Below are 17,884 nucleotides of genomic sequence, written 5' to 3' on the forward strand. Positions count from 1 at the left end.
CTTCCCCACCACTGATGTCAGACTAACTGGTCTATAATTACCCGTTTTCCCTCTCCCTCCTTTCTTAAAAAGTGGGATAACATTTGCTATCCTCCAATCCACAGGAACTGATCCTGAATCTATAGAACATTGAAAAATGATCTCCAATGCTTCCACTATTTCTAGAGCCACCTCCTTAAGTACCCTGGGATGCAGACCATCAGGCCCTGGGGATTTATCAGCCTTCAGTCCCATCAGTCTACCCAAAACCATTTCCTGCCTAATGTGGATTTCCTTCAGTTCCTCCATCACCCTAGGTTCTCCGGCCCCTAGAACATTTGGGAGATTGTGTGTATCTTCCTCAGTGAAAACAGATCCAAAGTAACGGTTTAACTCGTCTGCCATTTCTTTGTTCCCCATAATAAATTCCCCTGTTTCTGTCTTCAAGGGACCCACATTTGCCTTGACTATTTTTTTTCTCTTCACGTACCTAAAAAACCTTTTGCTATCCTCCTTTATATTATTGGCTAGTTTACCCTCGTACCTCATCTTTTCTCCCCGTATTGCCTTTTTAGTTAACCTTTGTTGCTCTTTAAAAGTGTCCCAATCCTCTGTCTTCCCACTCTTCTTTGCTATGTTATACTTCCTCTCCTTAATTTTTATGCTGTCCCTGACTTCCCTTGTCAGCCACAGGTGTCTTTTACTCCCCTTAGAGTCTTTCCGCCTCTTTGGAATTTAATCCTGAAAAGTGCGAGGTGATGCACTTTGGCAGAAATAACTTGGAGAGGGAGTACACCATGAATGGAAGGACCCTAGGGAAGACAGGGGTACAGAGGGACCTTGGAGTACAGGTACACAAGTCCTTGAAGGCAGCAGGACAGGTGGACAGGGTGGTCAAAAAGGCATATGGGTTACTGGCCTTCATTAGCCGGGGCATCGAATATAAAAGTAGGGGGGTAATGATGGAATTGTACAGAACATTGGTGAGGCCACAGCTGGAGTATTGTGTATAGTTCTGGTCACCACATTATAGAAAGGATGTGATAGCTTTGGAGAGGGTGCAGAGGAGATTCACCAGGATGCTGCCAGGGATGAAGGGCCTCGGCTATGAGGAGAGACTGAGCAGACTGGGGTTGTTTTCCCTGGAGCAGAGAAGGCTGAGAGGGGACATGATCGAGGTGTACAAGATCATGAGGGGCATAGATAAGGTAGATGGCGGGGAACTTCTTCCACTGGTGGAAGGTTCAACAACGAGGGGACATAGATACAGGGTAAGGGGAGGGAGGTTTCGGGGGGATGTGAGAAAGAACTTTTTCACCCAGAGGGTGGTTGGAGTCTGGAACTCACTGCCTGGGGTGGTGGTGGAGGCGGGAACACTCACAACGTTTAAGAGGCATTTGGATGGGCACTTGAAATGCTACAACATTCAGGGCTACAGTCCAAATGCGGGAAAATGGGATTAAAAATAGACTATGTTTGATAACGGGTGGCGCGGTCACGATGGGCCGAAGGGCCTCTTTCTGTGCTGTAGGACTCTATGACTCTATGACTAAAAGATTAGCAATGAAAGTATTTAAATACCAAAAGAATAATCATTTCATTCCACTATAACAACCTTGCATTATGCAGATTTTCCCCCCTGTTTCACGAGGATTCAATTAATCACAGGTCTACTATTACTCAACAAAGTTGTCAAAAATCTCAGTGAAGCCTGGATTGAGGTCAGCAGTGGCCACCAGCAGCCAAAATAGTTGGGAGATTCCACGTTCTAAGCGGCATGGTCTGCAAACTTTGTGAACAGGCAGTTGGAAGGTTGCCAATGAGCAATTCTACTGATCGGGTCACCTTCCGATCTGAAAAGAAGTGCCTGCTGGTAACCGTTGGTTGGTAGGTTGGATGGTCTAACCTTTTATAATTTAGTGGAAAGTATAAGCAGCACCAACACAATCAAGAGATTGTGGAAGAGGAAGCGGAAATGAATAGGATTAAAACAACTAGCAAAAAATGAAATGTTGTAGTACCTCAGTGGGTTAAGTAGCAGCTGTGGAGGCTTTCCAGGCCAAGACCCTGTAACAGGATTGAAAATGTAAAGGGGAGAGAGCCTGTATGAAGAGGTGAGAGGGATGGTTGAGGCAGGAGCTCGCAAGCACTAGGTGATCCAGATAAGAAAGGGTTGATGGGCAGACAGAGTGGTGGGAGTGGGAAATGTGGCGATACCGACAGAGAGTTTAGTGAATATAACAAAGAGACAAGCTCAGCTTGGACCCATTCACATGCAAATATAAACTGTTACTAAATCTGCTGACAAAACGGAACTACCATCTATCTTGCAGAAGGTGAATAGCAACTGCATTATACCTCTGATGGTGATAGTCTGGGAAACCAAGAACTGTTATTACGTTCAAGAGGACAGTATGAGGAGGTGACAAAGAATTATTGTTCCCTCATCACTCCTAAACTCCCCCCGCATTTTAAAAGTTGTCTTATTTCTAACTTTTCTTAGGTCTGATCAAATCCTCTTTACCTAGTTTTCTCTCTCTATAGACCTGCTGAGTATTTTCAAAATTTTCTGTTTTTAGCACTCTTCACCAATTTGTGAATAATGAATAATCTGGATAATAGATGATAAAGAATAGATCTTTACACTGGTGCATTGCGAACACTACCACTTTTATATGACACTTTGCCTTCTATGCAGTTAGTTTCTAATTTTATGAGTTTTACTCTTTTTTAAAACCTCGCATGAAATTGTTTGTCTTTTTGTGATAATGGATCACAAATGAAAATAAATTGATAATCCATGTGCAACTACCTTTAATATTATTTCCACTGTGAAGATACTAGTGAAGACATAATCTGCATACGTAAGGAACTGTAAAAGAAGAATTCAATATTAATTTCAATCTAACATTTTTAGCATTGAATTGCAAATGTAAAAATCAGAATGTAACTTAAAAGGTATTAGTGACCATGAATTTTCCTGCAGCAGCAGAAAACAAAAATAACATTGCTGCTGTGCCACTTTCTCTAGGTCTGTTAGACGATTTACTGCTGTAGGTATTATCCATCATTGTGTGAAAATCATATACTGGTGTTACTTTGTATATATTTGTTTACTAACATAAACACTTTTGAATCAATTTTCTAGTTTTAAGGTGAAAATATACAGAAGATGAACCAGTTGAATTAGACATAAACCAGCACTAGTCACAGTATCTCCCAACACGATCTAAAGGCTTTAATTCAGAAGTTTAAAATAAAATAAAAATAAAAATATCTGCATTATAGGTTTATATACTGGCAAAGATTTATCAAGCAGATTATAGATTCCTTGGGAGTTGTGAATTCTATAAATAAATTCCAACAGAGGAACAAATTCTTGGCAGCAATTCCTACTTCAAACACAAAAACAATTTTCAAAAATTTCAACAATCATCAGGATGAAGGGGGCAATTTAACATTAAAAGAACACCAGCAATGTTTAAAAAAAGACCTAAACTCTGTCAGAGCGTTGAATATTGTAAGGCTTATAAATAATTAGGTTTACTGGCACGACTCTATTTTAGGAAAAAAAAATGATGAAAAAAAATGGGACCTTATAATGGATGAGAAGGAAAAGAAAGAATGTGGGTGTCATGGCTGACATCCATGCACAGATGCTCCACTCAGTTTATTCACAATGAAATTCTTAATTTGCATTTCCAGAACCTACTATGATATTTGTCATTGCAGGTGGATATTTTGATGACTATACAAAACAAGAACATATTCATGCTTTAACTATTTGATTACATTGGAAATAATATCAACGTCAAAGTTTATATCTTTAAACTTACTTGGTTTCTTTTGGTGTCCTGATGTACAGGATCTTCTGCTGCTAGAGAAATACTACTCAATAGAATGAAGAATAAGATGAGATTTGTAAAAATGTTGTCATTGACAATTCTGTGGCATAGCACTCGAAACCTATAATGGAGATTTGAATAGGTAAATATGGAATGGAAACATTTTAATATAACTTTTTTTTAGCACATACTCCAATTGAACTGTACAATATGACCTAAAAAGGACAATGACGTTCCTAGAATAATTTGCCAGATAAAATATAAGCATTTGATAATAAAACCCTCAGGGGGGTTTGAATATTATTGCGCTAAAGCAATGAACTAAAACTGAAAAAGAATTTGAATAATGCACCTGACAACTAACAATAGACAAGTCATTTTGCAAGTTTGGTGGAGTTTAAAATCAACTAAACCATTTACCAATTATAATAGCATATGTATCTGGTATTGTTTATTGCATTTCTTGGTTGTTACCAAATGTAATCCAAATTAGTAGGTTCTATTACAAAAAAAGACACAAAATGCCGGAGTACTTCAGCAGGTCAGGCAGTATCTCCTCAGAACATGGGTAAGCGACGCTTTGGCTTGGGAGCCTTCATCACAATCATTGTAATAGTGGGGAGAATGCTGGAGAAGTGGGAGCTGAACAAAGCCCGGCAGGTGATAGGTGGCAACAGATTGATTGGCAAATGGTTGGACAAAGCCCAGAGATAAAAAGACAAAAGGTGCAAGATAAGGAGATAAGGATAGAAGAGGCGTGAAATGTGAAGCCAGAAGAAGGAATATAGGTGGAAGGGAAAGGAAAAGGAAAAGATGGGTGCACATCCAGCGCATGGAAGAGTAGGGGGAAAGGGGTGGAACGTGGGATCAGGAGCAGAATAACTGAGAAATCATTTACACTTTATTCTGCTATATCAGTCTGACATGTTTTACAAGTTAAACTTGTATATTACGTTCATTACGAAGGTTTCATGGCTAATACCTGTTAGTGGTACTGAAGATGAAAAACGCGCTAGCATCAGGCATGGGGACAGCCTTCTCTTTTACATGCAGTTCGGAGAGTGGACGAGGGCGTGGTCCAACTGGCATTTCGGGCTCATCTTCGTCATCTTCACCTGAAGGCAGAAATTAAACTCCTGATTTTGCATACATACCTTTGTGTTTTTAAATCTCAATTACAAACTTTGTTCTGGTCATTTGGCAGACGATACCAATGCCATGATTTTAGCACAAAGTGTACATCAGGTTTTTTTTTAAATTGCCTTCACATATTTCATTTGTGCTATTAAGGGAAAAGTGCTTCATTGCTTCTAGTATGACCACTAGATTCCATGTGTCATATATTTCCATATTTGACATGATTTCAAAGGCAACTTTACCTTTGAATGCTTTTCTCTTTAGCTTAGTAAATCCATCCTACTAAGGAGATTTAGTTTCCCTGTTATGTTTAGTTTTATAATTTATCATGTATCAGAGCTACATAGCAGGGTGTCATCTTATAACCTGGTGAAGATTTCACAACATCTTTTTTATAACACAATCCCCACGGTTTTGAGAAATATACCATTTTTCTCTGTATTATCTTCTATCAGTCTGAATCTATGCACCATGCTTCATACCAAATATTTCAATTCAATCCATTTTCTTTAGTACAACATATCCACTACAATATCTTATTTTAAATTGGTATTCTCAAATCTAAGATGTGTTAAAAAAGTCTTCCAAGTCATTTAGCATTAGTAATTTTTTGCAATATGTTTATTTTTCATTATTGATGAATGCGCTATGAAATTTCAACAGACAATTTTCATTTCACATGACATTTTGTTTTAAGAAAAGCTATCTATTTTTTCGCTGATGAAGTAGCAATGAAATTTTAAAAAACATTGGAAGCCATCTTGCCCATTGTATTAGTTGAGAAAGAGCCACCCAGTTTAATCCATCTTCCTATATTTTTGCAATACTGCTCAATGTAAGCTCATGGAATAGTAGTTCATGTTTTATCTGCTCTCAAGTCTCAATAATGAAATCAACAATGCCAGGTGCAATTCTTGGTAACCAGTTTTTGATACCCATTAATAAATTATCTGCTTGCTTTTAAACTTGGCTATTTTCTTGCTATCTTACTTCCAACAATACTAGTCTTGGTCATTCCTCAATAAAAGGGCAATTGAAAAATGTCATAATTGTACGCTGAAGAGTACTCATGGCAGAGCTACTTATTTATTTCCCCTCACTTATATCCTACTCTTTCTATCCAATTAAAAGCACAGGTATTTATTTCACAAAATGCTGGAGTAACTCAGCAGGTCAGGCAGCATCTCAGGAGAGAAGGAATGGGTGATGTTTCAGGTCGAGACCCTTCTTCAGATTTTCTTACATTACAATTAAAAGCACATGTGAATTGAGTTAACAAGATGAAAATAAAATGCAGACGGTGTTTTCTTGTAAAATTCATAAAACTGCTACCTGGAAATTCATTGGATGGGTAAGGATTTTTCTCTTCATTCTCTTCAAACTGGTAGTCATCCAATCCAACCTGTGACATATGGAAAGTAAGATGCCTGGTGGTTATTGGCGCTTTTGGAAATAGATTTGCAATATTCAAGAAAAAAATATCACACATGATCGATGATTCTAAAGGAAAATGATTGCTTCAAATAAATTTGTTTATTTGGGGTGATCTATAGTGTTCTGTTGCTGAGGTAGGAGTAAGGTTTTCCAGATCAGTTCAGGAAACTGATAAATGCAGGAAAGTAACTGTTCCTGAACCTAGTAGTGTGGGACTTCTGGCTACTGTGCCTCCTGCCTGGCAGTAGCAGTAAGCAGAGGGTATGGACTGAATGGTGGTGATTCTTAATGATAGATGCTGCCTTCTTGAGGCAGTGTCTCGTGCAGATTCTTTCAGTGGTGTGCCTGTGAAGGACTGGGCTGAGTCCAATCCTTTCTGCAGCCTCTTGTATTCCTGTGTTATTAGAATTGCTATATCGGGTCTTGAGGCAACTGGCCAGGATACTTTCCACAGTACATTTATAGAACTATGATAGGGTTTTGGTGACTTGTCAAAGCCCCTTACATTTCTAAGAGTTCTGGCCTTCTCTGTGGTTACATCTGCGTGCTGGGCCCAGAACAGGTTATCCAGGAGGTTAACCCCCAGGTAATTGAAACTGCTAACTCTCTTCACTGCTGACCCACCAAAGGAAACTGGTGCGTGATCTTTGTTGTTGCAGCACCATCAATCTCATTCATCACCACCTGTGATTCGGCCAACAACAGTGGTGTAATGGCAATCTTGTAGATGACATTGGAGGTGTGCTTAGCCGTACATTCCTGGGTTTAAAGAGGACAGGGAGGTAAGGACGCAGCCATAAGGTGCTCCTGTGTTGATAGTCAGTGAGAAGATGTTGTTACTCATCTGCACTGATTGAGGTCTGCCAATGATAAAGTAAAGGATTCAGTTACAAAAGAAGGTATGAAGGCCCAAGCCTTGGAGCTTGGTGGTAAGTTGGGAGGGGATCATTGTGTTGAATGCTAAGCATAGCAGCCCAATGCATTTATGTTATCCAAGTGGTTCAGACCTGAACAGAGATCCAGTGAGATAGCATCTGCTGTTGTCCTGCTGTGGTGTTAAGCAAATGGAAGCAGATCCAGATCATTCCTGAGGCAGGAGTTAATTTGTGGTCTAATTAACCTCTTGAAGCACTTCATTACTGTGGATGTAAGTGCTACCAGACGGTGGTCACTGAGGCAGATCACTATACTCTTCTTGGGCACTGGTACGATAGATGCCCTTTTGAAGCAGGTGCACATTTCAGTCTTCAGAAGCAAGAGGTTGATCCTCAGTTGGTCCTCAGAGTTCTTCAGTACTCAGCCAGGTACACCGCCTGTGCCGGACTTTTTGCGTGGTTTCACCCTTTTGAAGAATGCTCTGATGTCGGCCTCAGATCATCAGGTCATCAGGAGCTGGTGAATGTTTCCAGCGTTTTCTGTTTCTCTTTCAGGTTTCCAGCAACTGCAGTTTTCATGATATTCATTTAAACGTAGAATGCAAATTCAGTGTGATTAAATACCCTGGTATATTTTATGATGACCAGTTGAAGAGTGGCATTGTAGACTATCTCTTTACCTTATTGACAAATGAATGGCATATAGTATTGGAAGGTCTCATTTTTTTATATATCATCTTACAACACCAAATCTGCAATTTTCTTAAACTAACCTTTGTAGCAGGTGGTGCATCTCCATCTGCAGTTATTGTCTTTAGCTCTATCTTTTCTTCTTTCTTTTCCTCAAGAATGGGTGGCTTCTCAATATCTTTTGTTTTTGCCGGAATGGAGTTTCTAAAAACAATTTTTGTGAGCAAAGTTAGCAAAAACTGTAAGTAAAATTTGTACAGTAGATACCATCAACCTCCAGGATGAGAAATGTAATTAAAGGAATTATTTTTTTCATTTCTATTTATGTTTCCTCATACATGTCTCAAAAGAAATAGGAGTTCATCAATTTACTTCAACAGATGAGTAAACAAGAAGGGTAGATTTGTTTTCATCGTTAATTTTCCCTTCAAAATAACAAACTATGTGTTCAGCACCTCAGTTAAACTTTCTCTTTTGTCATGCAAAAAAAAAGAATGCTAGCATATATGATGAGAGTAATAAACATTACTGATGACCTGTCCAAAAAATCAAGATGGAGAAGAATTATATATAATTAAAAAAATACAAACAGACTAGAAAAGACAACTGACTCCTCACAAGATGTCATTTACAATCTCAAACTACTTAATGCAGAAGCTCAGATAGGAGAATAGCTGCTGAAAAGCTTGTGTGTACATGCTCTTTCCCAATCAATGAAATCATGCTGATTATCACAGGCAGAGCTATGGCCATGCTGAAGGACAATGCTGGAGGAGACACCATGCAACGTTTCTTTGCACGTTGTCCTCCTTTTCAGTCCTTACTTCTATTTCAAGCAACAAACAACTTGCTGGAGGAATTGAGTGGGTTAAGTACATTTGCGGGTGTTTCTATTTCACGCTACACACTCTTCATGACAATTGGAGACACTACCTCCATGTACTTCTTTGCCTGCCCTTCCCATCACCAGGTAAGACTGATTCCTCCAATTCTGTTCAAACACAAAGTTAATACAATGCAGACATTTAACATTTAGGGCTCCTTTAAAGACCACTGGTTTAGTTAGTGTCTGCGTGAGAAATATTACTGCCGTATCCACAATGGATGGTTTAATCAGTCCCGCCCCAACATCGGAAACATGTTGAAGGTAGCCAAAATAGGTTTTAACTCTATCATTGATCTGCATCAGTCATAAGGTTAATTCTTACTTTAACACCAACTATACCAGATGCCGGATGATTACCTTAAAGCTCGTAGAGGAGCAGCAGACAGACCAGCGAGGGAGCCGATTGGCTGAAGGAAGGCTTTCTCCTAATTAGTTCAGTGGATAGTTGGCTTGATTAGATAAAATTAAGTTCAGGTGTAGTGGAGCGGCCTGTTGGGAGCGGCAAATTGCCTTGGAGAGGCAAAGTCCGAGCCTTTGGCTCAAGAGTTTTCGGCGAGGGAATTAAATGTGACATCTCCAAGTTTGCGGATGACACAAAGCTGGGTGGCAGTGTGAGCTGCGAGGAGGATGCTATGAGGCTGCAGGATGTCTTGGATAGGTTGGGTGAGTGGGCAGATGCATGGCAGATGCAGTATAATGTGGATAAATGTGAGGTTATCCACTTTGGTGGCAAGAACAGGAAGGCAGATTATTATCTGAATGGTGTCACAGATTAGGAAAAGAGGAGGTGCAATGGGACCTGGGTGTGCTTGTCACTGAAGTAAGCATGCAGGTACAGCAGGCAGTGACGAAAGCTAATGGCATGCTGGCCTTCATTGCGAGATGATTTGAGTTTAGGAGGAAAGAGGTCATACTGCAGTTGTACAGGGCCCTGGTGAAATTGCACCTGGAATATTGTGTGCAATTTTGGTCTCCTAATTTGAGGAAGAACATTATTGCTATTGAGGGAGTGCAGCATAGGTTCACCAGGTTAATTCCCGGGATGGCGGGACTGACATATGATGAAAGAATGGGTCGACTGGGCTGGTATTCACTGGAATTTAGAAGGATTGGAGGAGATCTTACAGAAACATATAAAATTCTTAAAGGATTGGACAGGCTAGATGCAGGAAAAATGTTCCCGATGTTGGGGGATTCCAGAACCAGGGGTCACAGTTTAAGAATAAGGGGTAGGCCGTTTAGGATTGAGATGAGGGAAAAAAAATTCACACAGAGAGTTGTGAATCTGTGAAATTCTCTGCCACAGAAGGCAGTGGAGGCCAATTCACTGGATGTTTTCAAGAGGGTGTTAGATTAAGCTCTTAGGGCTAAAGGAATCAAGGGATACGGGGAAAAAGCAGGAACAGAGTACTGATTTTAGATGATCAGCCGTGATCATATTGAATGGTGGTGCTGGCTCCAAGAGCCAAATGACCTACTCCTGCACCTATTTTTCCATGTTTCTATGTTTCTATTATATATTTGGCAACATTGCATCCCTAGCACAAAATGAGGGTGGATGCGCCATGCACTATTTTGGACATATATTGTCTGAAAAAATACTGCATTTTCCATTTTTTTAATCTATGAATTCAAACTGTGATAAGCTATGAATTTGGTACAATAAATTTGAATAAGAAAAGATAATTTGTGGGCCATCACAAAAAAATATTTAAAAAGGTTTTACTTTGTTGTAAAACCCAACATTCAATGGTATTATTCAATCAAAATTACCTTATTACTGCAAACTGTTCTGGCTGAAAGAGCACCCAAGTGTCAGCACATGGCTGAATCATAATGATCTGTGCACAGACCCACCATTGTAAAAAAAGGAAATTAAGTAAAGGGAAAGATTACAAATTTTAGGATTGCTAACCCATAAGAACTGCAGTGAAGGGCAATAAAGTATGGGAAATAAATGTTCCAATCTTGTCACCATTTTTCTCATCCCAAGAAAATCTTTGATATTCATTTTAAATTCCTCGCCTACTTTATTGTCTTTTATGAATGCAGACCAGTCCTTACTTCTATTTCAAACACCAACTTGCTGGAAGAAGTTAGCATGGAGCAACTGCAAATGGTTCGATCATTTGCTACTTGAAATATAAGTAATATAAGTAATGTAGATGGTAATTGAATTAATAAGAATTAATTTTTCATAGTTGGATGAAAAACAAAATCTAAAATAGGCCAGCAAAAAGCAAAATCAAAACAAGATATCACCTTGCCAGTTTTCTGCGTTCCTTTTCTTCTTCCTCCTCCTTCTGGGCAGAAGTCAGACTTTCAGCATCTGCCAGATTGTCCACAGCAATGGCCAAAAATACATTTAGAAGTATATCTGTTTGCAGGTAGTCAAGGCAAATATAGAGTCGATGAATTCGGTATTGAAGAAGTCAGAGATGTGTTTATCAAAATGGATATTAATACTAATGCCAAAAATATACAACATCATACCATATATGAAGGTATTAAACCATTCTAAAATTATTTTACTGACTGCTAATTTGTGAGAGCAGAGTAAAATGTTTGTCCAAATATCCACAAAAGAATTGGCATACTCTGGTGCTGAGGTCCTGTGTTGAAGTATGAACAATTAGACTGAGAAATCTATCCATTGACCTTATGGCAATTTAGATCTGACACCAGTTCATGAATCCCATATGAAATTCAACAGTTGGGAGGCAGAAAGGCAACTTTCAGGTTAATTTTCAAAATTTTAATTGATTAAGTTAATTTAAATATACTTAATTGTTTAGTGTTTGGTAATGTTTCTGCATCAGAGCTGCCTTCATTCATAAGGTTCTCTCCAACATTTGGTTGAAGGTGAGATCAGGTTTAGCAGATAGTGGTAAACCACTACAAAGTTTGCCACTAGATAAATTATCAATGTGTATAGTTTTTGAATCCTTAGAACTTCAAAATGAACTACAAAGAGTAGGGATTAACGGGATTAACGGGTCCCTTTCAGAATGGCAGGCAGTGACTATTGGGGTACCGCAAGGCTCCGTGCTGGGACCGCAGCTATTTACAATAAACATTAATGACTTGGATGAAGGGATTAAAAGTAACATTAGCAAATTTGCGGATGACACAAAGCTGGGTGGCAGTGTGAACTGTGAGGAGGATGCTATGAGGATGTAGGGTGACTTGGACAGGTTGGGTGAGTGGGCAGATGCATGGCAGATGCAGTTTAATGTGGATAAATGTGAGGTTATCCACTTTGGTGGAAAGAACAGGAAGGCAGATTATTATCTGAATGGTGTCAAGTTAGGCAATGGGGAAGTACAATGAGATCTGGGTGTCCTTGTTCATCAGTCACTTAAAGTTAGCATGCAAGTACAACACGCAGTGGAGAAAGCTAATGGCATGTTGGCCTTTATGACAAGAGGAGTTGAGTATAGGAGCAAAGAGGTCCTTCTGCAGTTGTACAGGATCCTAATGAGACCGCACCTGGAGTACTGTGTGCAGTTTTGGTCTCCAAATTTGAGGAAGGATATTCCTGCTATTGAGGGCGTGTAGCGTAGGTTCACTAGGTTAATTCTCGGAATGGCGGGACTGTCGTATGTTGAATGACTGGTGCGACTAGGCTTGTATACGCTGGAATTTAGAAAGATGAGAGGGGATCTTATTGAAACATATAAGATTATTAAGGGATTGGACACATTAGAGGCAGAAAACATGTTCCCAATGTTGGGGGAGTCCAGAACCAGGGGCCACAGTTTAAGAATAAGGGATAGGCCATTTAGAATGGAGATGAGGAAAAACCTTTTCGGTCAGAGTTGTAAATCTGTGGAATTCTCTGCCTCAGAAGGCAGTGGAGGCCAATTCTCTGGATGCTTTCAAGAGAGAGCTCGATAGAGCTCTTAAAGATAGCAGAGTCAGGGGGTATGGGGAGAAGGCAGGAACGGGGTACTGATTGTGAATGATGAACCATGATCACATTGAATGGTGGTGCTGGCTTGAAGGGCCGAATGGCCTACTCCTGCACCTATTGTCTATTGTCTATAACATGTGTTGCACATAGATGTACTGAAATTGATCTTTTTAAAACTAAGGAAATTGATTCCAGATCTACTGTGATCACACCCAATGGTTAACTCCAGTGCTTGATTAATATTAATGTAGTCGGTCCTTAAAATCTTATAAAAGCCTTGAATCCAAAGTGCTGTTAAAGGAGCAAAAGAATACAGTTCCCACAGATGAAGAGAATGATGAAAAAAATGCAGACCAACATCCCAGGGAAAGATGGCCCTCCATAGGCCCTTATCCCATCATACATCACTGAGTTCCAGTCTTCACCAGTCAGGATCTGGAGGAAAACAGAAAATAGAGAAAAGTTGAATTATAAAGCTTATAAATGCATAAATAGAACAGGAAGTGTTGGAAATACTAAAATGTCTGGCAGTATCAGTGAAGATGAATACGGAGCAATGTTTTAAATCAATGACTTTTCATTAGAACTTTGCAATGTTGGCAATAAACCCAGTTTTGAGATGCAGCAAAGGAATGAATGGGAGGATAGAATAAGAGGGGCTTATGATAAATCAGAAGGCTGGGTGTTTAAATGAAGAAAGGAGTAATAGTGCAAGATAAAAGGTGGTGATGATTAATGAATTACAAAAGCTAGGTCTGTAAGAGTTTGAATTACAGGAACTACAATATGAAATTACCATAAAATAAAACTGAATTACAGAATGTGAAATGCATTAGCTGGAATTGATGATAATCTGAAGTTATTGAACTCAGTGTTTAGACTGGAAGACTGCAAGGTACATGTTTAGAATATGAGGTCTTGCTCCTCAATTTGACATTGAACTTCATCAAACGAGTGTAGTAGGCTGAAGAAAGAATACAGATTGGAAGTGAGAACGAGAATTAATACGATAGACAACAGGAGACTTGGTAGCATTGCTTTCTGACTAACTGATCATATTACATAGAACATAGAACAGTAAAGAACAGGAACAGGTCCTTTGGCCCACAATGCCCCTGATGGACATGATGCCAGGTTAAACTAATCTCCTCTGCCTGCAGATGGTCCATATCTCTCCATTCCCTGCCTACCTACCCACTACACTGAGTAAAATGCTTGCCTCACATATCCCCTTTAAACTTAGTCCCTCTCACCTTAATGCCATGCCCTCTAGCTTTTGACATTTCTTGACATTGTCCAACTTTTCCTTAGAGCTAATACCCTCTAATCCAGGTGGCATTCAGGTAATCCTCTTTTGCATCCTCTCCAAAGCCTCCACATCCTTCTTGTGGTGGTGGCCCGTTGTAGACGACAATGGTGTGTGTATGAAGGGACTGCAGATGCTGGCTTAATCCAAAGATAGACACAAAATGCTGGAGTAACTCAGCGGGTCAGGCAGCATCTCTGGAGAGAAGAAATGGAGAGAAGAACTGGAGAGAAGAACGGGAGAGAAGAACTGGAGAAATGTAGACAATGATGGCATAGTTGTGCAGTCTCATGTCTTGTGGGATTGAGTGTGGCTCACAAGTCCGATGCACGAGCCTCACACGTGGGAGCAGTAGGGGCACATGAAAGCTGCTGTGGGAGGATTTAAGTCTGCAGTCTTCCTCCTCTGACACTAATGGGTCAGCTTCGGCAATTATCTTCAAAACTGCTGACCGCCTTCCTAGTAGTTGTACGCCAGCCAGTCCTGTCATGGGTTTCCAGTTCTTTTGGGGCTAGGCCTGCGTGCTGGAGGTGGTCCTCGATACAGTCTTTGAGCCGTTTCTTTGGGCGCCCTGGGTTCCTTTGACCCCATGAAACACAATACTCCAAATGCACACAATACTCCAAATGCAACCTAACCAAAGTCCTCTAAAGCTGCAACATGACTTCCAGACTCTTATACTCAATGCTTCGAGGATGAAGGCAAGTATACCACATGACTTCTTTTCCACTTTATTTACTTGTGTTGCCATTTTCATGGAGCTATATACTTGGACCTGAAGAATTTTCTTTATATCAATGCTCTCCAGGGTCTTGTTATTAAATGTATACTTTCCCCTTGCATTCGATTTCTCAATGTGCAACACCTCACAATTGCTCAGATTAAACTCTCTCTGCCTTTTCCCACTCATTTCTGTAGCTGATCTTTTCCCCCTGTATACTTTGCACTCATCCTCATTGTCCACACCTCCATCAATTTGATGTTGTCTGCAAACTCACTAACCAATCCATTTACGTCCAAGTCATGTACACGTAACACAAACAACAGAGATCCCTGCACAGATCCCTGTGGATCTCCACTGGTCACAAAGCCCCAGCCAGAATAACACCCTTCCACCACAACCCTCTGTCTGGAGTAAGACAGTTCTGGATCCAAATTACCAAATCACCATTAATCCTATGCACCTTGATCATGCCATTTGTGACAAAACATAACCCCCATTCAGTGCTGCCCAATAGCACACTTGTATGCACAACGACTTGTAGATATATGTGTTCAGGAAACAAATACAGACAACAAGGAACAGAGATTTTCATGGAAAAGTGTTTCATTGATTGTTTCAACATTAGCATTGTGGATTTAACAATATGTTTTTTATTCATAATTTAACATTCTACAAGTTGGTTATCATTTTCCATTTAGGCTTGATGATATAGTATTGTGTTGAAGGAACCATAACATACCTGGAAGACAGTAAGAAGTGACTGAGGAAAGTTATCAAATGTACTCCGTTTAGTTTCCATCTCATCAAAATTGAACTTTCCTCCAAAAAGTTGCATGCCCAGGAGAGAAAAAATTATGATAAAAAGGAAGAGGAGCAGTAACAAAGAAGCAATTGACCGGACTGAGTTCAAAAGAGAAGCCACCAGATTACTCAAGGAATTCCAGTATCTAAATATAGAAACAAAGAATGTAATTACACTCTTGTCCACAACATCAAGGATATTTTCAAATACTTTATACGATATTGCAGAATGGACCTGTGAATGGGCTTAAAGTCCTCAGCTCAAACTCCCATCCATTACTTTGTAAACCTGATGATTCCAATACACACCTGTTTATCTTATTTTATACCATTGTCTCTATACGTGAAGTCACCTAAGCTCTGCTGCAGGTCCTAAATGTTCCTTGAGTTTATTGAACCATATTGGCTGATGGTTAAGCAATATCTTATCGCTTCATGGTTTTTAGTCTTTTCTCCCTTTATAGCTTGAGCCACATCAAACTTCAATAAATCTACATATCTTTAAATCTGGCTTCTTAATCACTCCTGGTTTTAGTGGCTTTGTTTTCATTTCCCTAGCTCGAGGCTGTGGAATTCCCCCTCCCCCCCCCCTAAATATCTCTGACATCCTACCTTTCTCTTCCTACAAAAAGAGTTTTAAAAAAATCTACAGTTTTATCTCCCTGGCGTTTCCTTACAAGGCTGTGTTACAATTTATTTGACAATCTCATGTGATTACATTTTGCTGTTTTGTTTTATTAAAGGTGTTATATAATTTTGTTATTGTTCCTAATCTAACCCCTAAATTAAAATTAAGCAGTAACTAAAATGAGGATCACTTCCCAATCTAGAAATTAATTTTAACACATTATTCTGCTCTCAAATCAAATATTGATGCAATTTTGAGTTTTTATCTTAATATAGAATATGTTGTGCCACCCACATGTGATAAATATGCTTGTTTAATTAATTTGATTATTTTTTTCAAAGTATCATTATTTTAAATCTACAGTTGCCTGATTTTTGTCCATTCCTGTTGAAATGTGCAAAAACCCAAAGTCTCAAATAAATTAAATGTAGCTGCAAATTATCTTTATGAATTCTGCCTTATTCTTCACAAGATTAATTTAAGTAACCAGGTTAACACAAGATTCCCAAATTTATATTTGTCATTCTGACATTTCTGACAAACATCTCAAAAAGAGAGGTAAGTAAAACTTTACCTTGTAATTTTAAATATCCGCAAAAGTCGTACACAGCGAAGCACTGAAATGCCAAGTGGAGACATAATCTTGGTCTCCACTAGAATAGTCTCAAGGATTCCCCCACAGACAATGAAGCAGTCAAAACGATTAAAGAGTGATACAAAATAAGCTTGTAATCCAAGACTGTACATCTTAAGTAGCATTTCACCGGTGAAAAGTGCCAAAATAACTTTATTTGCTGTATCTATGAAAGGAATAAAAAATAACTTGAAAAAACCATCTTCCCACAAATTTTTTTGCCATATTTCTTCCATTTCTAAAATCACTACATTAGAATGGTATTATTCCAAAATGTTCCTAGTTTTGGAGTAATTGCTAATGAGTTAGATTCATAGATTCAGTCATACAGCACGGAAACAGGTTCTTCAGCCCAACTCGTCCAGGCTGACCAAGATGTTCATAATTGTTTGAGCACTGATTGAGATCAGCTAAGAAAGCTTGGGGCAATCCAGTCGAATGCTAAACATGCACTTACTAGAACAATAACTACAATTTTTTCCCCATTTCAACACATGCAAGCAATGTGTAGTATCACCATTATCCCATAGGAAATAACTACTTATTCTACTTATGAAGAGTGAACCATGACATGAACTCAGGATTCACTATGGTGTCAAGATTAATTTCACATAATTTGGTGTATTTCCTCAGGGTGCCATGAGGAATATTGCAGACTTTTGGAAAATTGACAAAGATATTAAGAGTTATGCAATCTTTTGTGGCTTGCTTTCACCACAATTTACCATATCAACATTATTAACCAATTTTGTCTAGCTTTATCAACTTTATTTTACTATCTACTCAGTAGGTTAACATTAATTATTCAAAATATTTCCAGATTTTTTTCTTCCGATTTACATTTGAATTTGGAATTTCTAATGTCTTTAAGTGCATATTTTATAGTACCATAATTATATTTATCCAATTAATTTACTTTAATGGCCCCCTTAAAGTTTTTATCTGAAATTGCTCTTAAAAGCCTAAATTTGGACTACATATTTTGGGAAATGGGTTTGAATTAGAGCACAATTAAACAATACGGTTTTCCAT

General features: G+C 39.0%; 1 protein-coding gene across 7 annotated transcripts in view; it reads right to left on the reverse strand.

The window, feature by feature from the left end:
• LOC144603513 (voltage-dependent L-type calcium channel subunit alpha-1C-like) overlaps positions 1-17,884 on the reverse strand; it is a 305,941-nt gene that overhangs the window by 126,028 nt on the left and 162,029 nt on the right. For all 7 annotated transcript variants that reach the window (XM_078416799.1, XM_078416795.1, XM_078416797.1 and 4 more), the window contains 9 exons: positions 16,793-17,018; positions 15,529-15,736; positions 13,074-13,194; positions 11,109-11,223; positions 8,044-8,164; positions 6,294-6,363; positions 4,807-4,939; positions 3,816-3,945; positions 2,792-2,851 (listed from right to left, as the gene is read on the reverse strand). In XM_078416799.1, the coding sequence (XP_078272925.1) occupies positions 2,792-2,851; positions 3,816-3,945; positions 4,807-4,939; positions 6,294-6,363; positions 8,044-8,164; positions 11,109-11,223; positions 13,074-13,194; positions 15,529-15,736; positions 16,793-17,018 (1,184 nt within the window). The remainder of the gene's footprint in view (positions 1-2,791; positions 2,852-3,815; positions 3,946-4,806; positions 4,940-6,293; positions 6,364-8,043; positions 8,165-11,108; positions 11,224-13,073; positions 13,195-15,528; positions 15,737-16,792; positions 17,019-17,884) is intronic.

This window comes from Rhinoraja longicauda, chromosome 20, assembly GCF_053455715.1.
Source record: "Rhinoraja longicauda isolate Sanriku21f chromosome 20, sRhiLon1.1, whole genome shotgun sequence".
Classification (NCBI taxonomy): domain Eukaryota; kingdom Metazoa; phylum Chordata; class Chondrichthyes; order Rajiformes; family Arhynchobatidae; genus Rhinoraja; species Rhinoraja longicauda.